Source organism: Panulirus ornatus, chromosome 14 (genome assembly GCF_036320965.1).
Source record: "Panulirus ornatus isolate Po-2019 chromosome 14, ASM3632096v1, whole genome shotgun sequence".
NCBI classification, from domain to species: Eukaryota; Metazoa; Arthropoda; class Malacostraca; order Decapoda; family Palinuridae; genus Panulirus; species Panulirus ornatus.
Genome location: NC_092237.1, coordinates 51,970,312 through 51,993,220, shown reverse-complemented (window position 1 = coordinate 51,993,220; position 22,909 = coordinate 51,970,312). Strand labels below are relative to the sequence as shown.

Sequence of the window (22,909 nt, the reverse complement as noted above, 5' to 3'; positions counted from 1 at the left end):
GGGCTGCTAAAGGTATAAACTAGTCCCTTTTGGTTTCCTCAAAGCTTCCGAGCTCTTAAGAGTCTCCAGCTCTCCATTGATGTAAATATTAAACATTGTTTGACTTTAGTGAATTTCCTTGCAAAAACTGAATGACACACACACACACACACACACACACACACACACACACATCAATTACAGAAAATCGCCTAAATGCTAAGAAAGGAAAAAGAAAGTCACACCTCAATCTTAATTTCCATTTCAGACTGTCCCTTCCCCTGTCCCACCTCGTCTTCCTATATCATAATAGAGAGAGAAAGAGTATAACCTCCAAGAGAAAAGGTTATGCGTTATATTACCCCATATATATGATGAAAGGAATGCAGTATTTCAATGAAACTGAGCTTATCGCTATATGCAACTCGATGACGCAAGTTATCATGACGTCATTCATATCTAGCTCTGGCAAAGGAAAAAAAATCAATCACAATGTTTACGCTACATATCCCGTGTACGAATCCATTTCACTGGCGCCGACTTTATAATAATTTCAACGCGTTTTATAGATCAATCATGCGTTTAATGGTATGATACTTAATCTAGACGTCTAGATACCAAGCACTGCATATGATAAATATAATACTTTCCGTACACAATATAAGTATTAAGTTTTTAACGGAGCAAAGTAAGTTGCACGGATTTAATAATCTGATACATTTGATATATAAGTAGTTTATCCAAATATGATGGAAAGAACCCAATATGCGAATATACTTGCCATTACCCACGTGACCGATACAGCGTCAAGAACAGATGACACAGCATTAGAGGGAAACTTCCTCACTAGGCTCCTTGCTCTGTTCCCACTTCTGAAAAGTAATGCAGGAAGGGAGGATTCCCAGCCACCGGCTCTCTCCCCTCTTAGTCGCCTTCTGCTACGACACGCAGGGAATACGTGGCCAGTATTCTTTCTCAACACATGACATCTAGGGATGAGTGTGAAAGTATGTGGACTTTTTTGTCTGTTTTCCCAGGCGCTACCTCGCCGAAGCGGGGAGTAGCGATGCTGTTGTTTGGGTGGAGAGGTGGACAGTGTGGACGGTGCTTGTTGAGGTGGTCCGAATAACCATTGAATTAAGTAGACGTGTCTATGTACCTTTTCTAAATCCTCATATTCCTTATGACATGACACTTACCTATACCATACAAAGCGCAACGAAAGCATATTTCATCGCCTGCGACCAAGATATACTTGCTTTTAGAAAATTTGCTTAGAGGTCCCGGAGGGTGTTCGCGTTTCCCAGCTGAACAGTTACAGCAACAATACTTTAGCGAGGGTCCTAAGACTAGATTAGTTTGGAAAGGTTTACCAGTTTCATTTGTAGGGATGCTGTCAAACACCCAGTCCTTCAAAACCCTCTGGTCACTGTATGGACTTCCCCTCCACAAGTTAGAGGAGGTGGTTGCCCGTTTTTCACACGTGGGTTTTTTTTTCTTTTTTTAGGTTTCACATCGATACAGGATAGATCTGCTAAAAAGTTTAGAGTCCGCCTCAGAACCATCCCTGAAATTAGAAGAAAGGAAATCGGGTTCGGCCTAGGATACTCCCTGTTTTCCCCTATTCTTCGATTTGCAAATTTCAGGATATTCGGCAATCGATAAGATTCCGACATCTTCACCGTAGAACAGAGTGACACCGGCTTACAGTAAGCAGTAAACCTTTGTTCATATAACAATTATTAGTTATCCATATTTCTGCACCCTACTCTCGCTCCTAATATTCCTAAAGAGATGGCACACCCGCAATTTCATCGTTGCATTATGTTAAGTGGTTTCAGAATGCTGTCTCAATAATGGCAGTCCCGTGAACCAGTTTAAGAAAGGAGGCTTACCATATGAAAATTTTTTGTTTACCTCCACATCGAAATGCATTATGAAAATCATATGAACTTAATGACACGTTCCATGTCGTCGAGTGTGGTAGATTACTTTAATTAATTATATCTACACAGATAGAAAAATAAGTTCATAAAGCTTTCCGTTATACCTCTACAGTAGAATGACATGCATGCTAGGAATTGTACCCTTTAGAAGGCAAAAAAAAAAAGGGGTCTTGGGTGCTTTTCCAACCACATTCCAGATTACGATGAGAGAGACACCCGAAGAACAATCTATGCTTTGATCATAAATATACCATTGTGTAGCTCTTGCCACTCTTTTTTTTCTAATCTAGTCTATTGTAAGGAAAATAACTGTCCCTGAAGGTTATCTCATTTGTGTGAATATCTGGTTTGCTGTATTAGAGTGGTATCCTGTAACTCCGAGTACCACGAAGTGGCAGTTCAGATACCCTCAATTTTTTTGTTCTTATCAATGGTATTTAAATGATAAGATGGAATGATGAATGATGACCTGATGATGTTGAAGGTCTTGCACACTATATAGTTATGCTAACCAGTCTGAACATAATCATTCCATCTGTGTTTAGGTTCTTGTTCGTATTGCGCCCGTGATGGACATGGTACAAGATTACTTATTACTCTTTACTTTGTGTCCCCACTAGAACCACCAAATGTAGAATTATAGTTAATGGAACACATGTATCATATTCATCATGGCATCTACCAGTCCTGAAAAGAAATCAATGTTAGAAAAGGTAGGTTATAACCCTGTAATCTGACGTAGTAGTTAGTACGTGAGGTTTCCTAGCCACTTCAAGTTGAACAACATTTAAGCACATAGCAAAGATTTATGATTTTATTGCTCAAATATATAGAGATTCTTATTTGTATTAGAAATACAAGGGTTATATGATCATCTATTGAAACTGCATAGTCTGAGCACTATATATATATGATCAGAATAAAGACCTTTTTATGTTTTCAGTCATCTATTCATTGGAATATGCTGAGAGGTGCAGTTATAATAGCATTTGAATTTAAAGTTTTCATGAATCTTTAGATTTTGTCTAATTTCATTATGCATCACCAATACCACTTGTCAAGGCCTTAGCTTGGTTAACATTCTCATGAAAGTACAGCTTGGTTCAGATTCATTTTATTGTCTTCACTAAAGAAGCTTAATTCAGTAGTCATTGTTCTGTAAAAACATATGAAAATTCTTGTTTAGACTTTTCAAGTTTAGGTTAGGTTAGGGTAAAAGTTTACTTTAGGGTCATCACAGAAATAACATAAGGATATGGAAGAAATTTCGTACAGTTTATTTAGACTGGCATTGTACCATTCAGAGCACCCATCTTTTAATCATACAATGATATCCAAGTGAGGTTGGAGGGATGTGGAGATTTGTGATAGTGTGGGGTTAAATGACTTGAGTTTGTGTCACTTGCTAAGATCAACAGAATCCATGAAAGCCTAAAATGACTTACCTTACCAAACAGCTAGGATTTATCATGAATTTCAACATTTGAACCGAAATATATTACAAATATGTGATTGAGAATTATACATATTGCTTACAAACGTGAATGAGCTGTTGTTTGACCGGGCGACTTTTAGCTTTACCCAGGTTCCCCATCAGGTGCCAGTTCACATGGTAATGATGAATATGTCATGAATCTTGGATTCCAGGGTAGGCTTGCAGAGATTTTGTAAATTCTATAGATTTCTATGAATTGCACCTGTTTTTCCATTAATTAACCCCATATATTCACATATCTTCCTAGCCCTCCCCATCTTGTGCCGTAATTGTTGGTTGAGAAATAAGGTAATTGTCAAGTTTAGCTGCATCCTTATAAGTTTTTCGTAATTCTACAAAATCTAACAGAAATTACCTAATATAACCTAATATAGTAAATTCTGTATTACCTCTTAGCTTCCCTTTGACACTCCTGCAGGGTGCAAATGGAAATGGAATTTGCTCCATCAGTGCTTGCTGCAATAATGGAAGAACTGGAAAGGAACAGGGAAACCAAGGAGGGGAATTTAGAAAGCAAAGACTTATGCTACACCCTGTAACTTACTTTGGAAATTTAAGGGCCACAATAAAAGTTTCAGTAAAATTCTTAGGAGAGGGGGACCAAAATCTGATGCTCTGTTCATACCGCCTCCCTCTCTATCACCCCTTTTCGATATGCCTTACCATGTACACACAACAAACTTATGCATCTGTGATTTTGACATTCACTTTTTCCCCCTTGCCTCTCTACATTGACACGAAACAGGCATTTTGCCAATCCGTAGGCATATCACCTTGACCCACACATACAATGAAAATCCTAAGAAGCCAAGCACCAACACAACATAACTGCAGTCCCATCCAGTCTAGTCATTTTGATGCAGTCTTCTTATATGTCTTTCACCAACTCTTCTCTTTCCACCAAGCCACTAATTATGCTATATCCAGACTTCAGAATCTCTGTGATGGCAGCCTGTTATGGGTTAAGATAGACCCAGATTTTTTGCTAAGAATGGAACTTTCATTTAGAAATAATTCTGTTATCATCAACTCTTTGGAAGACATTGTCAGAAGAGCTTCATGTCTTATACATAGTTGAATCTCATAGAAATGTTTTTGAAACTACTTTTGGCAAGTATAAAGTCTCTACTTGGATTAAGAATCTCATTTCATTGGTTCAGTTTGGGGTAGACCTCTCATTAGCTTTCATGAGAAACCTTTCTTTGGAGGTTCATGAGAAATCTTTCTTTGGAGAAATCAACAAATTGGATCTTTGGCACCTGTCCACCACCTTTGTCAGTTAATAGCTTGGAGGTTATTTATGTACCCTTTGTAGTTTTAGGATTACTCTCTCAGGATAGGTTCTATTGTACTTCTGAATCACTTTTGAAGGTAATTATTTCTACCTTTGGTTTTAGTTGTCTGTTGTAATTGTCCTTTTTGCTAAACCGCCCTTTTTCATGTGGGTAAGCTCTCATATTTGTAGGAGAGACCTTAGTGGAGAAAAATGTAAGTGCTCATGATGAAAAACCATTTTCTTTCTTAGGCAGTGTCCCTTGAGCATTTTCTCTTGGATTCCTTGTCATACTTCGCATTCCCCTCTCTTTTTTGAATAACCTTTCTTTACACCAACTGTGACTGCTTTTAGGGTCATGTCTGTGACCTGTGGATTCTGAGTTACCTGATGATCAGAAGTAAGTAGGTTGATGATGTCATCTCTGTAACAGTCTCTGATTGGCTGAAGGCATGTCTGAGACAAGCAAGCTGCCATTACCTAAGTGGGAGGGTAGGAAAGTCAGTTTCCCCAACAGAAAGATAGAGGGGTAGAAGATCCTTCCCTTAATATTCTCAGAGTATTTTCTATTTATGTACATACATGTGTATGTGGGTGGGTGGGGTCATTCTTTTGTATGTTTCCTTGCACTACCTCACTAATGCGGGAGACAGCAACCAAGTATATTAAAAAGAATAATAAATGTTCTATGGAATCTGCTATGCTTGAGCAACATTATCTTGGAGGGAAAGATATATCAGTTTTCAAAACCTGTATTTTTTCTTAAAGATACATATTATACCTTCACTTATATATTGAAATCATACCATATTGAATACAATAAGCCTTTGCCATATTTGTAAAGAACACCGTATAGTTTTCTGTGATTTTTTAATTGAGATTCTTAAATTTCAGATGGTTGGAGGGGAAAACTTGCCAACCAGTGATGTTGTGCAGCTTTTGGCATCACATGACACTTTGGCCAAAAAACTCACATGCTACCATATTGCTAATAAGTAGGTGCACATGATATCAAAGTTACATAATTCTCCTGTTTGTATTTTACAAATGCTTTTCGTATAATTCAAAAAGAGATTGTGAAAGCTGACTATACGGAAGTTTAAAAAGTTGTGTTGTAGTAGTAGATCCAGGTTAGCAATAGTAACTCAAAGGTGATATCTTGATAGGTATTGGAAGAATGATTGTATAAAAATGTTGATTGTATAACCTTTTCTAACTTGCTGAGCCTACCTCAGGTGATGAAAGTTGAATTATGGATGGCATGTATTATTTTAATATTTTATTTAGTCAAGGACATGAACATCTATATGTCTGTCTATCAATCTATGTTTCTGACACTTGTTCCCACCTGGAGCTCCTTCAAGGGGGTGGTCATGAAAATAGTCTCCATAACTAGTGAACTCCTGTGCAGCTTCTTACCCCTTTGTGCATTACCCTTAACAGGCCACTAGCATAGGGCAACTTTAGTGCAGTGTTTGCAAAGGCTGTTACTTAATGTTCCCACTGACTACTATCTAATGCTCCTGCCAGAAGTTCTTACCTACAACTGGACATAAAAATGAACATGAACAAGAACATGTTTGCCTCTGTAGATATATTTTCCTCAGAAATTGCAATATCAAATGGGATTAGGTGTTACTTATAGGTATTACATACTTGTTGCAGTTTTCATACTGATGACAGATTTGACAGAAATCACTGATATGTTTGAGTGATCCTATAAGTGACTCTACTCAAAAGGTTTCAAGATTCTTAAACTGTAAATACTTATTTCTCTTGTTGCTTACTATGTATGTGATCCTAAACCTGGAATGCTTGGGACCTGAATGATACCAGATTTTGGAGTTTTCTGGTTTTAGGTTAATATTCAGCTTGGCATGTGCAGAGGATGCAAGTAAAGTATGAATTATGTATAAAAAGATTTCATATGTGTCAGGTTATTATTGGTGTTTCCATTATAATGCTGGGGTTATAAGATAAATATTTTGTAGGTACTTTACAACTGAGGACAAGGAAGCATCTGACAGGATCTCTTTTGCATGGGTGGATGAAGCAGTGCCTGTAAAACATTGAAGTTTAGACTCAACAGGATTTTCACTGGGTTTAGTAATTATCTTGAATATGTCTTGCAGTTCCATTTGTTTCATACACTTTGGCTATATTGGAAGAATTTCTTGAAAATTGAATTAATTTATAGTGTCATTCGCTAATAGAGCTCTTTTGCTTCGGTCCTTTCATTACTTCCTAAGTAAGCCTGGTGCACATATCATTAGAAAATTTTTCAGGTTTTTCAAATCATCAATGTCAATGTTATCACTGCTTATTCCAGTTTTTCGATCATCTGAGCTGGGATTTTTCACCAGTATAACCAGACTTATCAGGATAACTGAAAATGTTTCAACCTTTCTTTGACCATATTTTGACTGATACTGTATCACAGTTGGCAAAAATTGGACATAATAACTGACAGAATGACAGACCACTATCCTGTCCTGTGTATTGTGAATCTTTCTGAAGCACCATTTAACATAATGCTGCTAAAATTAGGCTTCATATTGTAACTGCAGGTAAAAATCTCACTTTCATGATAGGTAATAGTGAACAGGGCACTAAAATATTTCTAGATGTAGAGGTGCTTTCACATATTGCACAGTCATAATGAAGTAAATAACAACTAAATGATTGAATAGCTTATGGCTGTCAGATGGAATTTTACATTACAGATAGGATAAGAATAAGAAATACTGTCCTTTATAACGACCATGAATATATATCGGAAAATACACTTCCGTTCTCACATAATTTGTTTAAGAGAAGGTATTGTATTGGTGTGCGAGGCAAGTTGTTAGAAGCAGTGAAAAGTTTTTATCGAGGATGTAAGGCATGTGTACGTGTAGGAAGAGAGGAAAGTGATTGGTTCTCAGTGAATGTAGGTTTGCGGCAGGGGTGTGTGATGTCTCCATGGTTGTTTAATTTGTTTATGGATGGGGTTGTTAGGGAGGTGAATGCAAGAGTTTTGGAAAGAGGGGCAAGTATGAAGTCTGTTGGGGATGAGAGAGCTTGGGAAGTGAGTCAGTTGTTGTTCGCTGATGATACAGCGCTGGTGGCTGATTCATGTGAGAAACTGCAGAAGCTGGTGACTGAGTTTGGTAAAGTGTGTGAAAGAAGAAAGTTAAGAGTAAATGTGAATAAGAGCAAGGTTATTAGGTACAGTAGGGTTGAGGGTCAAGTCAATTGGGAGGTGAGTTTGAATGGAGAAAACTGGAGGAAGTAAAGTGTTTTAGATATCTGGGAGTGGATCTGGCAGCGGATGGAACCATGGAAGCGGAAGTGGATCATAGGATGGGGGAGGGGGCGAAAATTCTGGGAGCCTTGAAGAATGTGTGGAAGTCGAGAACATTATCTCGGAAAGCAAAAATGGGTATGTTTGAAGGAATAGTGGTTCCAACAATGTTGTATGGTTGCGAGGCGTGGGCTATGGATAGAGTGGTGCGCAGGAGGATGGATGTGCTGGAAATGAGATGTTTGAGGACAATGTGTGGTGTGAGGTGGTTTGATCGAGTAAGTAACGTAAGGGTAAGAGAGATATGTGGAAATAAAAAGAGCGTGGTTGAGAGAGCAGAAGAGGGTGTTTTGAAATGGTTTGGGCACATGGAGAGAATGAGTGAGGAGAGATTGACCAAGAGGATATATGTGTCGGAGGTGGAGGGAACGAGGAGAAGAGGGAGACCAAATTGGAGGTGGAAAGATGGAGTGAAAAAGATTTTGTGTGATCAGGGGCCTGAACATGCAGGAGGGTGAAAGGAGGGCAAGGAATAGAGTGAATTGGATCGATGTGGTATACCGGGGTTGACGTGCTGTCAGTGGATTGAATCAGGGCATGTGAAGCGTCTGGGGTAAACCATGGAAAGCTGTGTAGGTATGTATATTTGCGTGTGTGGACGTATGTATATACATGTGTATGGGGGTGGGTTGGGCCATTTTTTTCGTCTGTTTCCTTGCGCTACCTCGCAAACGCGGGAGACAGCGACAAAGCAAAAAAAAAAAAAAAAATTGTTTTTATAAATTCAGCCACACCAAAAGAAAAAAGGAGAACTTGGCTGATCATCTCAAAGATCAGTTGCTCAGAATGAATAAAAAATCAGTCAGATAAAAGAAATGAAATTTCTATATGGGTGACTATGATGTAATATCCACATTTACATCACCACAAACAAAGATTTATCAGAAAATCCAAGATATGGCGAGTGATTTTAATGATGACCCTTTTGGAAATGTTTGTACTTCATATGATTATTATCCATAGCTTATACTGAAGGAGTTGCAGTTATGTAATTGGAAAACATATCAAGAAGCTGGTTTGATATGGCTCTTTTAATGTTAAAACAGGCCCTTTCATAAATGTGGTTTATTGTTGCTTCACTTTCTGAGATAGAGCCCTTGAACCCCAGCTGTTTTCAAACATTCCAGAAGTAGCTTTGGTCATCCCAACGGAAACAGAAGAAATCTGGCAGATTGGTCTGTTGGGCTTCCAAAAGCGTTATAATTACCACTTAATAAGGGTAATGAGAAGTAGTGGAGTCAAAAGAGGAGACAGTTACAAGAGTATGCTGAGAAAATTCCAGTCAGGTGGTAGAGATTGGGAACATGAAAAGGATTCTGAAATTCTTTTCTGTGTTCCTTGTAAAGAAAGAACACTCTCAGATGCATAATCAGATACACACAAAGAGATTTTATCTTTACTAGGTAGAGAGAGCTAGATTTGAGTGCTACCATTAGTGGATGGGCATTGATTGGATTTGGCAACATGGCATAATTCTAAAGTGATATTGAGTTGTTTGCAGTGCAAAAGCAATAAGTAGAGAAACTGTTATTAATAATCCAGTTTAATAAAATTTCATAAAGCCTCTCAAACCCTATATATCAGTTCATAACCTTCCTTAGCATAACCTGGTTTAAAACCTCTTATATCGCATATATCAGTTTATAACCGTCCTTAGCATAACCTAGTGGGAAAAAATGAAAGATGAATAAAGTAAACTAGTTTTATGAAGTATACATGTAGAAACAGAAGCTTTAAATTACTGAATCTTCAAGAATGATTTTTATACCCTTTCTTATCTCAGACATATTGGTAAAGATTTCTTGTGTATTGTGAACCACTTAAACTGAATGCAGTAATAGGCAATTTAGTTTTTAAATGTAAGACTCTGATGTGTATGTGATATATTACTCAGATGTGTCTGCAATATATTCGTTAGACATTTGCAGTCAGAATTTTTTGTGGGAGATTGATTTTCAAAACAGGGGAATGATAGCAAGTACATAACAGTAATTAGACTTATTGGATATTACTTCTTTTACTTTACCTGCCATTTAGATGTTGGATAACATCATGGTATTTCATACAGATGTAGTACCAATGCTGACCTGGCCCTCCTGACTGCTAATTTACTTTTGAGAGATGCTAGTGATGCCAACCCAAGTATTCGAAGTGCTAGCATTTCTGCTCTTGCTGCTCTGCCAGGAATAGAGGAGAGTTCTGTGCGGGCTGTCATATGTGCTCTCTCTGACCAAGCAGCAATGGTAAGTTATTATTTTTCTAAAGCTTAATGTGTAGTCACCATAACAGACATAATCTAACTCTGGCATAGTGTCGAGGGCAAATGAATGTCTTCGAATGTTACATGAAAGAAGATAGAATGATAGAAAGTTAGAACTGTCACTCATTCCATTTGCACATATATAATGTAAGTAGCATTTGTGTACTTCCATTAATGTGATGCGATAATGTAGGACTTCCATTCAGAATCTACCTTAGTATATAGGCCACCAAGTTAGCTTACAGCAACAATACAGTTATCTTTTCTATAAGTTCTGTCCCATCACACCCATGAGAATGAGAGACTCTTAAGGATTAGAAAAATTATGGTTAAGACCTTACAACATCAGTATTTACAGAGGAAATGCTGATCTTCCCCACCCTTTGTATCTACTCAACTATAGTTGTGACAGTTGCTTATTTCAGGTCTGACTTAGGCCGAGGAGTGACCACCACAAAGATAATGTCATTGAGATTCTTGTTATGCTTATGTATGTTGTAATGTTAAAACATATAAACTTATATACTCGGAAGAATGATATCCACAGGTTGGTTTAAATTATTCAGTCTGCGATTAGGTCCCCATGGCAGTGTCATCATCCATACTTTTGGTAAATTCCTGATTTGATGACTACATGGCCTTAGTGATAATGGACCAGAGATGTTAGAGTGATGCAATGTCAGATCCTATGCTTGGCATGTTGATATTTAGAGTTCACTACTTTATGATCACAGATAATGTAATATTCATTATGTGACAGTGTACTGCATCTAGGTGATTTTTTATAAATTACTAGAAAATGTTTATATCAATTTAGTGTTGATGATTTGAGAATGTCAGTTTTGTTATTTGATTTCTTTTTATCATCCCAAAGGTTCGACGAGCTGGAGCAGTAGCATGTGTAAGACTCTACTCCCATGCTCCTCAGTCTGTACTTAACTGTGGCTTGGTTAATGCACTGTATGAAGGTCTGCGAGACTCAGACCCAATTGTTATTACCAACTGTATACTTGCTCTTGACTGGATCCTGCAAGATGAGGGGGGAATGGTGATCAATAAGAACATTGCGCATTACTTCTTAGGGAGAATAATGCAGTTTTCTGAATGTAATGCTGTTTATGTGCTCACACTTCTTCTCAGGTAAGTCTGAGTGCAATGTGATTATGTTTTGTTTTTGATGCATCTCTTTCATGTAGAGAATATGCATATATTTGAATAAAGACATGCCAATGCTGATTATTAGGTTTGCAAGTGTGAGTTTTAGACTCATGTATGATTGTTTATAGGTAATTCCTCTTCTTTAATGTATTTGTAGGATGATGGCTCCAATGAAGTGTTCAGTCATAATATAAATCTTAAACAAGGTTATGGTGGTCTACATATTAACAGCTTTCACTAGAGATTTTTTATTTCAATAGTAGCAGTGCTGTTTCCTGTGGGGCTGGGTAGCACCAGGAATGGCTGAAGGTAAGCAAATATGAATATGTACAAGTGCATATATGTATAAGTCTGTGTATGTGTATGTATGTGTGTATATCTTGATACGTTTATGTATATGTATGTATATGTGAGAGTATGGGCGTTTATGTATATATGTGTATATGAGTGGATGGGCAGTTCTTCATGCTACCTGGCACTACCTTGCTTATGCTGGAAATGGCAATCAAGTATAATAAATAAACAAAAGCAATATATATTTTTTCTTTTTTGTTATACTTTATCACTGTTTCCCACATAAGGTAGCGTTAAGAACAGAGGACTGAGCCATAGAGGAAGTATCCTTACTTGGCCCCTTATGATTCCATGAGACATGAAGATCTAAGTGCTTTCATGATAATTCACGATAGGCATGTATTTGGGGCCCATGACACATCCATATATCATTATTAGTACTAATATACCATCAGACATACCTATTTTTACAGACGGTGAACACATCTTTCCACGTTCCTTTGTGCATCCAGGATCTTTGCCCCTTCCCCCACCCCATGGTTCACAAGGCACTCATATGTCCATCTGCTGCCATCATTTTTCTAAAACATATTACACCTCAGCCTTACATTGATTCACATAATTCTCAATTTCCTCTTCTCACCTACTCTGCCAAACTCAGACACCACTTGAGTTGCTGTCAGAACCAAATCATCTGCAAACATCAGTATATGATATAAATATAGATGTAACTTTGATAATATTTTCTTTTTTTCCTTTTTGCAGATACACACCTAAAACTGAGGAAGAACTAATTCTTCTCTTAAATGCCTTAGATGAACTTCTGTCATCAAGAGCCCCAGCAGTCCTTGTGGCTACAGCAAAATTGTTTCTTCATTGGACCAAAGATCATCCACATCTAAAGAAAGATATGCTTGAGATGATACAACCTTCAATTTGTAAGATCCTTGGTCGGAATATTCCCGAGATATCGTACTTGGTGCTGGACTTCCTCTCTTCAGTGGGAGATATTCGGAAGATCTTTGGGCCTCATTATAAATATTTCTTAGTTCGTGCTAAGGATCCAGGCTATCTTAAAACTCAAAAGCTCAAGGTTCTTCCTCTGGTTAGCACAGAAAGTAATGTTTGTTGCCTTATTGAGGAAGTAAAGCCATTTTGCAGTGATTATCAAAGTTTTCGTGGTGCAGTTAGCTGCATGGGAGTTTTAGCTCACGTGAGTCCTGCAGCTCATAAACTGTGTCTTTCAATACTTGTAATATTGCTAGATGCACCAACTGAAAGAGTTGTTATAGCTGCCTTGGAATGCCTTCATAATGTTGTTCCTACATTACCTGTAGAAAGTAATCATGTATGTCAGTCCCAGGAATCTGCACCCTCATGTATGGGTGTTGATACAGATCACTCTGAATTGGATGAATCTGCTTCCCATCCATCCACTTCTGCAGATGATACGAAACCTGAGCCAACATTGACCCTACCAGAATTACCACAAGACCTCTTGAAAGCAGTAACAAGAGCTTTGTGTCGAGGCACTGTTCAAGAAACAGCCCCTTTACTTGTCCTTCATGTTCTTGGCACTTTAGCTCCATATTTGGAATCTGCCCCAGATATCCTTCAGCGCATGTCATCATTATCATCCTCATCAGAATCCACCCATGCAAGCTTAGTAACTGCAGCTGCACGAATATTTTTGGCTAGGCCAGCACAATCTCAGCTCTTATTAGCTGCTATACTTGCCAAAGCTCTTAAGACTCCAAGTGCACAAGTAGCCGCACATGCTGCTTTGGTTTATTCAGGTCTTGTAGAGGATCCCACTCATGCAGCCTGCCTTCTTAGAGTTGATACTAGGCCTTTAGCATCAACTGACCGGGAGAATGAAAGACAGATGGAGAAAGAATGAAATATGAATTATAATGTAGCAAACTGCTGTTTTATGCAGGTTTTGCCTTGTCATAACAAAATAAATTTCTGTACTGTACAGATGATGCCAAAGTAATAATGTGAAGAAAGTTTTTAATACCATTTCTAAGAGTCCTATATGTATTTTTCTATTTGCAGTATCTTTTTAGATTTCTTTGCAGATGTAATTTCTTAGTGTGGAATGTAAAATGAAAAATTTACGAGAGGAATGTTAAACTATTATATTTAAACTGATACACTGATTTCCCTACACAGTAATATAGTCAGTATGGATACAGGACAGCAACATTGAAATGCTGTATGTCCATTTATTTATATTATGTCTGTGAGTCTGTGTGGCATGTAAATCTTCAGTAAAGAAACGAGTTAATTTTATAAAAAGTTGAATCATTGACTTTCTTTTTTTACAAACCTTTCCATCACTTCAGGCAGTGTTGTGTTGATCAGACATGAAAAAAAAATCCAGATTAATTTTTCACCCAAGGAGGGTGTTTGGTGACTATTGAGATGATAGATCAGAGGTGTGTTTGAGGAAAGTTGACTGAAACAGAGTGATGTTGATCAACTCTGGTAGATGGGGCATCATTAAGTTCCAATGAGTTAGCAAGAGTACCAGTATTGAAAAGGGGTGTTAGAGGATGAGTTTCTGTATTAAAGGTGGAAGCAACACTTAGGATTGGGGAGACCTTGAAAAATTGTTAAGGCTGATTGCCTTCCCTTTGCTGCTTTTCTCTATAATTCCCTGAAACAGTATCACTAGATAATATCCTTCTAACCTGTAAGCCGTACCCCCGGTTAAGGTTTTTTCTTTTTTTTTTTTACCAGTAGGTCAGTTAGTGGGAGACATTCAGATGGCATATTCACAAAGAGCTGACAGTTCTAGGGTAATTTGCTTTGTTTCCTACCCAACTTTTCCTCCTCTTCCTCTTGATGTATCGTTTGCATCGAGTCATCAGTCATTACTTCCCCATGAGAACTGAGCATCTTTACCACATCAGTTTCATGTAAATCCTTAAATCCCTGATGTTCTACAAACCAAAGCGAGCATGGTTGCGAAGATAAAATGTGACACGCGTTAAACAAGCATAATATTCATGTCTAACTATTTGAAAATCGTAAGAGACATTCACTGTGAAAAAATTGATACAAATCACCAGTGCATAATTATTTACATTTAATTCCAGATGTAATAAATGTGAATTACATCAGTGAATACATGAGGGTAACACGAGAGTCTTGATCAACATGAGAGAAACTTGGCTTAAACATGGCAAGGGGTACTTGTATTTCCAGTAACTGATAGGAGGCGGTTGATATATTTTAAGGAGGAGCGGTGACTTTATATGACGATCAACTGAAAAGGCTGTTTTTACCTTCAAAGGACAATTTACAGACCATGTTCTTCAAACGTTATCCCATGCATTGTTTAGATTAATACTTATTGTGGCATCCCATACACTATTTCCAGGCTGGCATGATTCTTTTTTAACGCGGTTGAACCCCCAGCCAGTCAATATATCTCATCTATTCATTATACGCAACAAATAACAGATTGGAAAAAAAAAATATGTATTGTGTATTAGGAGCCCACTCACACGATGGCACCAATGCTTAAAAATCAGACAGGGTATCTGATACCTCTTATGTGCGTCTCCGTATTTTTAGTACCTAAGTATCCTTTCTGATAACACCTTTGATCCTAGTTCGATTGGCTCACTTGTTCGTTCCGTTAGCCTCGGTCAACCTTTCTTCGTTCGGTTTCGGCAGTTCTTTCCCCATTTACGGTTGTAATTTCGTGACGTTAACAGTGTAGTGATTTCGTTTATCAGTTTGCAGAGGTCTGCGTCCTTGCAGCGTTTCTAGGTAAGTTTGATTTTCCTCACGAGATTCATCACTGTAATTATAATACTATGAGTTGTCCTTGAGTGGTGTGTAGTTCAAGTAGTTGAGCAAGTAAGTAGTTGAGTGTTTATGCCTCATTTGCGGAAGCCATAGACCACATTGTTAACTGTCCACTGTGGGAAAGAGGAGTTTTTCAGTCTAAGTAGCTATGCTGCTGAGATACCTTCTCATGTTGTCAAGAATCAAGTGGAGGGTCCAGACGACTCTTATTATAAACAGTAAGGTAAGCCCGTTTCGAACGGATGGTGATCCATTGTTATTGTCTATCTAGTTTTGTTTAGAATCACCTTGGGTATCAACACAGTTGTTTAGGAAATGCTAAACTCGTTTAAGTGGGAAAATGTGCATAACCGAGGTTAAGGGTTGTGTTAAAATTAAAAGAGGCGATCCCGGGTGAGGCTACGTTCCTTTATCCACGTGGGACGACTAGGGGATTTTGAAAGGGTTTGCAAGGATTTTGTGGGAAATATCTGTAATATTTCTGGACATTGTTGATTGGAAAAGTCCATGTTGAATTGGTATTTCTAAAGTCCAACTATGCAAAGATAAGTGCGGTAAGTGTAAATAATGGTTAGGTTGAAGGAGAGAGAGGCATTTTTTCGGTACTATTTACAATCGGTGGTTTTATAGCCTGTTGGTGTTTAATCACCCTAGTTTTCCTTGTCTACTTTACAGTGATATGAAACGTATCTTGAGTAAGTTAATTGAATTTATGAACAAAAACTAAAGTGACAATGAATTGATCTTAAGACTATCAGGATTAGCAAGAGGCGTTTTGCTACTTCCTGTTATTGAGTTCAGTTCCGTGTTCCACACTGAGGGTATCGCTTTGGCAATTTCACGGAAGTGAACCAGCGCCGTATTGTTGAAATCATTGGTAAGAAACGTTTTTCTTGGATATTTTTTAAAGTGATATGATAACCATACCAACGGAAACAACGACAGGAGGGATGAGATATCCATCTCGTGCTTCTCTGGACTGAGGCATAAAGTCGTGCAGATGTGAAAATTGTTCCCTGCTTTGGGGCAGATTGGTTGGTATTTTAGTGTTTAAATAATAGAATAAGAATTGCGTAGATCATTATTTTTTCGATGATAAATGCCAATGTAGGGGAAGGACCATGAAGCTCAAGGAAAATGTTAAGGAAAACTTTAACATGTCGTATCAAAGAACCTATGAAAATATCTCCTAACTTTAACAACCCACTCGTTTGGTCTGGCTTTTTAGTTGATAGTATCCACTTCTATACAGGTGCAAAAGGCTATGAAGATCGGATTAAATGAGGGATTATTTAACATATTTAGCGGAAACGATCATAATCGCTAACACCCTTGAAGGTATTATGTGAATGTTTTTTTTTTTCTGTACACAATGCCGTGCACTGTGGGTAGCACATACAACGGCCTATTTTCCAAGTTACAACCAACATAGGGTGAAATATCGGCAGCCGAGGAAAATTATGACATTCAATAGGTTCTGCTAATTCCTTGAAAACTTCTTTTAACCCTACATTTTTCCCTGTATTTTTTAAACCCCACAATTTCCCAGAGTTTTTGTCCCTCCAACTGTCTTGATGTTTATTATCGTAGTGTCCCTCCCATCTGTCATGATGTTTATTATCGTAGTGTCCCTCCCATCTGTCATGACGTTTATTATCGTAGTGTCCCTCCCATCTGTCATGATGTTTATTATCGTAGTTAAAAAATCAAGCTCCCCATATTTTATTCTGTCTTCCATACAGTACACTACAACGGCAAAGCAAAGGCAACAGAGTGGCGGAGTTAGACTGGTTCTCTACTCTGCTTATATCTTCATTTAATGCCGATTTGTTCGAAAAGCATGTGTAATTTTTTTTGTAAGCTGTATGAAATAACTTTTTCTCATATGATGAATTATGCCTACCATACAGAGACCAGAGATATGCATTAAAGAACAATTTATGATCGATGAACCTTGGCATCGACCATTCTTAGTACTTCATAAAAACTTTTTGTAGCGAACACTCCGTTCACAAATTAACGTCCTTAACGAGGTCAATCCTTAGATATAATATTAAAAAAGTCTAAAGAGGTGAAGGAGTCGGGTGATCATAATCGTTCAAAGAAAGTCAAACTTGCATTTTGAAAAAGGGAAGGTCATTGGCTAGGAAAACATGAAAACGTAAAGAATTTCAAAGCTCATTGGTGTAAGGAAAGGAAGACGTAAAGATACCCTATTCTTGAGTTGACAAAGGCCACTCGATATTTATGGGTTGTCGAATGTAACTTGGTCTATCTAACGGCAGAAGCACACAAGGAGGCAGTTCTGGGAACAACATTTGCATGCAAATATAAATGAAAGAGAAAAAAAAAAAAAATCGCGTTTTACGGCAAGTGGGTCGTCATAAGTGACAAATTGGGAGTGTGGCTGCTTGATTTTATATGACTATTAAGCATGTACAGTTAAGACTTTCACATATATCAGTGAATGTGAGTCGTCTGTCATTTGTATAATCGGAGTAGCTATTCTTAAGTGCAGAATCTTCGGCATCCGAAAATTCTGACGTAATTTGTTTTGGAGGTAACTATGTATACTTGAGTTTTGTGGCGTTTCCATAGTAGATTAGAAATAATGGTGATAAGTATGTATAGTTGGGTTGTAGAACCGTCAAGTGATATGAGAAATATGAAGTGTAGGAAGAAAACTGGATGACAGTTTATAACCATACAGCGTTTGGAGTATCAGTCAGACATGCACAGAACATTTAAGAAACCATGGCAATTGATTGTTGAAGCAAGGTTGCAACTTCCCAGTTTTCTCCGTCCTTGTGATTTGTATTGAGGCATGTGAAGTTTTGAGCCAGATCTAGCTTTACATTTTTCTTCCCCGGCAAAATGAAACTTTCAAGTCTTTATTTACGTTATCTTCTCCCATTGTCTGTTCTCGCCTGCTTAGTGATATTTGTGATGACATCCATCTTTAGGATGAGCGGAGAGTGGCACGAGGGTCGGTGGTCGTCTTGGTTCTCGCTGGCTCGCGAGGACGGCGGCCCCACCTACTACCCCGACCAGTACCTCACCTGCCCTGATTTCGTATGGAACCTCCACACCGTCATCTGCATTGTGGTCTTCATCTTCCCCATCTTATTGTTCCTCGTACTCCTGCCTTCCTTCAGGGCGAAACACCGGTCGTCCCTTATGGTGGTGAGTTCTCCCGTGGATATTTACGTGGGGTGATTTTGCCATTTCAGACAAATTCGGTATTTTTTTTTTTTGTTTGTTTCTCGTCACGCTGCAGGCTTTGTTGCACTTCTCATGAGATGCATATGCAGTGTTTCATATACATACATTGTGGGTATTGGTCTTCTTCACACACTTTAGACATTAGCCTCTTCTTTTTTACTAAGGGCATTTTAGTTTTCTCTCCTGTTAGGGGCACTAATCCTTTTTCCCATAATTGGTGCATTGCCCCATTTCTCTATAAATGTTTGCCCTCTTCTCTCATATTAGTAGTACTGGCCCTTCCCTCAAGGATCACTGACACCCTTGTCTCGCATTGGGAGCAATGGGTTTAACGCAAGGATGCCTAGTAAACTTTTTTTTTTTCCCACTATACACATAGAGAGGCCCCATTGATCTCTTACCCCGAAGTGGTGGACATTGGCGACCACCATGCACAGGTGGGAGGAGACCCTATCGTCCTTCACCTTATATAACAGACAGGAGGTCCCATTAACTTTCCTTTTTACACCATTTCCTTCATATGAGAGCAAAATTACGTGGGTCCTTCGGCCATATGTCTGATTCTTTTTCTTATTGTACGTGTCCACTTTTCTGAAACTTAACATGTAATTTACGACTCGTAACAAAGTTTGACACTTCATGGAACCGGTGGTCTTCTGTGTATCATTGTGAATCTCTTTGGATATCTCGACGTTAGATTCTCTCTCTCTCTCTCTCTCTCTCTCTCTCTCTCTCTCTCTCTCTCTCTCTCTATATATATATATATATATATATATATATATATATATATATGTATATATACATTCGTTGGTTACATAAGTCAAGTTTAGAGTTCGTAAAACAAATGCAGTGTGGTTAAACGGCTATGCCGTTTTTGAAGATTGATTTAAAATTTGTTTTTCACTAAGGAAAGGATGTAGGTGTTTGAAATTTAATTTTTCTGCTTACATCACGGTGTGATACGGCTGCAGAGTTCTTTTCACTGTTAATAGAAAAAGGAATATATTTTTTGAAGAACCTTTACTTGCCTGTTTACTCTTGTTCTGTGTTAAGTCCTTTACTTTCTCTTGGTCCCATCGAAATGAGCTGTGTTCTGGCATAAGACAATGTTGTGGGTGTTGCAGGTGCTGCTGTGCTTCGTGACTGGGTTCATCCTGACTGTGGTGATGGGGTCGTCAACCTGGCTGGTGGGGGAGACGAAGGTGACCGTGAGTGTGGGTCCCCTGCGGCCGCCCGTCACTGGCACTGTGGGTGTGTGGGTGGGACTTTGGCACGTCAACCTCACCTACGTCACCGCCAACTTGTCCCTTAACGAGAGAGTAACGTGGGATTCTCGAATGGATCTTGTCAGGGCTCACAGGACGGCCCTGGAGGATGGTTGGCCGTGGGCACTGCTGGGCATTACGGCCGAGCTGGGTGGCGAAGGATCAGGGTGGCGTGGATGCCTGAGTGACGGCATCAGGCAGGCGGGCCTGGTCTCATCGTGTTTCCTGGTGGCCAGCTCGTACGTCTGGGCGGTATGGGTTGTACTATTCACCGTCGCCCCGGAATTGACGGCTCGCCCGCTCATGGTAACGGGGTTGCTCATGGCCCTCAGCGCACTGGCCTATGTTATCTTACTCGGCATACACGTCCCGCCACAGTTTGTATTGTGTGGGTCTCCTATGCACTTACATCTTGGGATTGCATGGTGGCTGACGACTGTCACGGGCGTAGTGCTTACAGTTGCAGGAGCCGGACTGTTGCTGTATAACACAATGCGCCCTGGCCATCTCTCCACGTTCTTCGAGATTGACTTCGGCCTTGTCAGCCACAGATCCTTTCATCCGACCTGGAATCGTGAGCCTTTGTTTGCCTACAAGCACGGGGAGACCTACAGCCAGTATTCCCCGTTTGTCTTGTGCGCTGGAAGCGTTATGAGAGACAGTGAACCTGGCGAGGATGGTAAGAATGATGAGAATAGCAAAGGCACGCGTGGAGAGAACTGCGAAAAAAATCGTGGCAGAGAGGAAAACGATAATAGGGAAGAAAACGACGCCCAGAGCTGCACAGGTTCCCCGCCGAAGATACAATACTTTTTAGAAAGTGAAACGAGTCGCGTAACTGACACCTCGTTAACCTCGCAATTGCCTCGCTTCAAATCTACCCTTACGTTGAGCTGCGGTACCCTCGCTCACGACCAGGAACACACAGTCCTGAAGACAGAGACCAGCACAGTTCGTCGACGTTCTCCTGAACAAATTGAACAACAGAACAAACAGCAGACTTCCGTACCTGAAACTTCAGAACCAGAAATATCCCTTTCTTCCTCGTCAACAAACTCGAGCAGGGAAGTAGTTCCAGAACAAGGTCTGGGAACGGCGTCTTCCCCCTCGAAACCTATTGTTTTCATTCGGTCGTGTCGAAAATCGCTCAAGTGGTCGATTTCAAGGGCTCATTCGAAGCTTTATCACAGTGTCCCGGCTAGGTTAACTTTAACCTCTCAAAAATCTCGATCTCTTACAAATCTCATGTCCGAGGAAGACTGGCACCAGGATACGGAAGAAGTTCCTAAAAAAGAGTCGCGCACCGAATTTTGAAACTTCTGTACTCCTCTACATTTTGTGCATCCCGAGATTTGCCACCTCTTTTAATGTTTTAGTGTTTACTGAGCGAGTTGTTCATTGCGTTATTTTTTTTTTTTTGTTGGAACTAACCTCTTTTTAGGTAGATTTCATCAGAAAATCTTGTGTATATGTTTTATGTAGGTGAGGGCGGTCTGATTTGTATGCTCACAAAACTCCATTTTCTATGTTGGTTCAGTCTTTTAAAGATATTAGCCATGTCAAGGAAATAAATTATGTGAAATTCGGTCTACGATTTGATTAACCTTTATTAACAGTAACTGAAAGACAGAAGTGCAGAGAAGTCCACTTTATCCCGTCATGTTCCCCTCAGGCTGGACCAGTGGTTGCCGTGGGTACTGCTGGGTCCAGCCAGCCAGAGCTGGCCTGATTATTCGCTTCCTTACCCTTGGCCACCTACCTCCTCCAGCGTGTGGATAGGATCGTCTCTTTATGTTTTAAGAGGATATAGTTCATTTATGAATTCATGTTATGCAGCTCACATTACACTAGTTACGTTACTAATCACAGTAACCTTAAGATCTTATTTGTGTTGAGATTCGAACCCAAATGCAGATTAGTGATGGTGGTTCTCGAGGACCGGCTTCCTGTTTAAGGCCCATGTAGCAAGTTGTAGATTGACTGTTCTGAACTCTCGTGAACCTTCTCTTGTGAAGGAAAGCATCTGTGACATGTTCATCAAACGCCCTGTCAGGAAAAGGAATGGTATTTAATACCATATGATTTTTTTTTAATGCTGTAAAGTGAAGGTGGATGAGAGCAGTCAAATATATAGGCGTTTATACTTTCTTTTTTCTAAAGTTAGGGAACTATATATGGATAAGATATAGATGTCTACTGAAATAAAGAATAGTATTTTTTTTTTTTTTTTTTTAGCATCGGAAGCACGAGATGGGCAGGGGAAACTTAATTGAATATTTCCATTTAGAATAAAACTCTGGCTTTATATAAAGTAAGTCCGACACGTATTAAGGATACGATAGCTCTTACCCTCGAGGACCAGGTGGAAGGTCAATTGTACGTACGCAAGGGTCACACAATTGTATACGAAGGTGAACTTGATACAAGACTTAGAAAATCTGGTATCATCTGTGGAAAAAGATAGTTTGTGAACGTTAAATCCGCATCGTTAAAGTACGAAAAGAAAATTGAATATTATTAGTAACGAAGTGATAAACTCTTTTGACGATACGTACAGATACGGAGCAAAGTTCAAGCGACTTTTAAACGCTTCATCATCACAGATCATGCTTGCTCGGTGATCTAATCGTAAAAAACGTTGTAGATATTGGGTTCTGATTAGTTTATAGCAGACGCTTAAACATTAACGAAATGTTACCATTATGTTCACGGTGTGAGCTGGGTGGAGCGAGGGGTGTTCTGTCTTACAATATACCGGAGGAAGCCTGTTCCAAGCTGAGGTTTCGCGCAACCCCCTGCACAGCATGACGACATGGAAAATGTTGCGAGTTTGTTGCTCTAATATGACAAAC

At 39.1% G+C, this 22,909-nt stretch overlaps 2 protein-coding genes across 5 annotated transcripts; both read left to right on the top strand.

Moving 5' to 3' along the window:
- The first annotated feature begins 868 nt into the window (after positions 1-868).
- Positions 869-14,060, top strand: LOC139753414 (AP-4 complex subunit beta-1-like). Of its 3 annotated transcripts, none has more exons than XM_071669887.1 (5): positions 869-986; positions 5,588-5,688; positions 10,105-10,279; positions 11,171-11,436; positions 12,514-14,060. In XM_071669887.1, the coding sequence occupies exons 1-5, from the start codon at positions 975-977 to the stop codon at positions 13,646-13,648; spliced, it is 1,689 nt and encodes a 562-aa protein (XP_071525988.1). In that variant the 5' UTR covers positions 869-974; the 3' UTR covers positions 13,649-14,060. The 3 variants fall into 3 exon arrangements, with proteins under 3 accessions (XP_071525988.1, XP_071525989.1, XP_071525987.1); XM_071669888.1 differs by lacking the exon at positions 869-986 and adding an exon at positions 1,541-1,688; XM_071669886.1 differs by lacking the exon at positions 869-986 and adding an exon at positions 2,412-2,638.
- Positions 14,061-15,372: 1,312 nt separating this feature from the next.
- Positions 15,373-21,643, top strand: LOC139753412 (uncharacterized). 2 transcript variants are annotated; one of them, XM_071669884.1, is made up of 3 exons: positions 15,373-15,531; positions 18,534-18,753; positions 19,917-21,643. In XM_071669884.1, the coding sequence occupies exons 2-3, from the start codon at positions 18,535-18,537 to the stop codon at positions 21,369-21,371; spliced, it is 1,674 nt and encodes a 557-aa protein (XP_071525985.1). In that variant the 5' UTR covers positions 15,373-15,531; position 18,534; the 3' UTR covers positions 21,372-21,643. The 2 variants fall into 2 exon arrangements, with proteins under 2 accessions (XP_071525985.1, XP_071525986.1); XM_071669885.1 differs by lacking the exon at positions 18,534-18,753 and having other exon boundaries at positions 15,401-15,531.
- The last annotated feature ends 1,266 nt before the right edge of the window (positions 21,644-22,909 follow it).

Excerpts from the sequence above, each read along its gene's own strand:
- LOC139753414 (XM_071669886.1), top strand. The coding sequence starts at position 2,597 with ATGGCATCTACCAGTCCTGAAAAGAAATCAATGTTAGAAAAG. Across the intron at positions 5,689-10,104 it reads TGCTACCATATTGCTAATAA|ATGTAGTACCAATGCTGACC; the intron begins GTAGGTGCACAT and ends TATTTCATACAG. Across the intron at positions 10,280-11,170 it reads TCTCTGACCAAGCAGCAATG|GTTCGACGAGCTGGAGCAGT; the intron begins GTAAGTTATTAT and ends ATCATCCCAAAG.
- LOC139753412 (XM_071669884.1), top strand. The coding sequence starts at position 18,535 with ATGAGCGGAGAGTGGCACGAGGGTCGGTGGTCGTCTTGGTTCTCGCTG. Across the intron at positions 18,754-19,916 it reads ACCGGTCGTCCCTTATGGTG|GTGCTGCTGTGCTTCGTGAC; the intron begins GTGAGTTCTCCC and ends TGGGTGTTGCAG.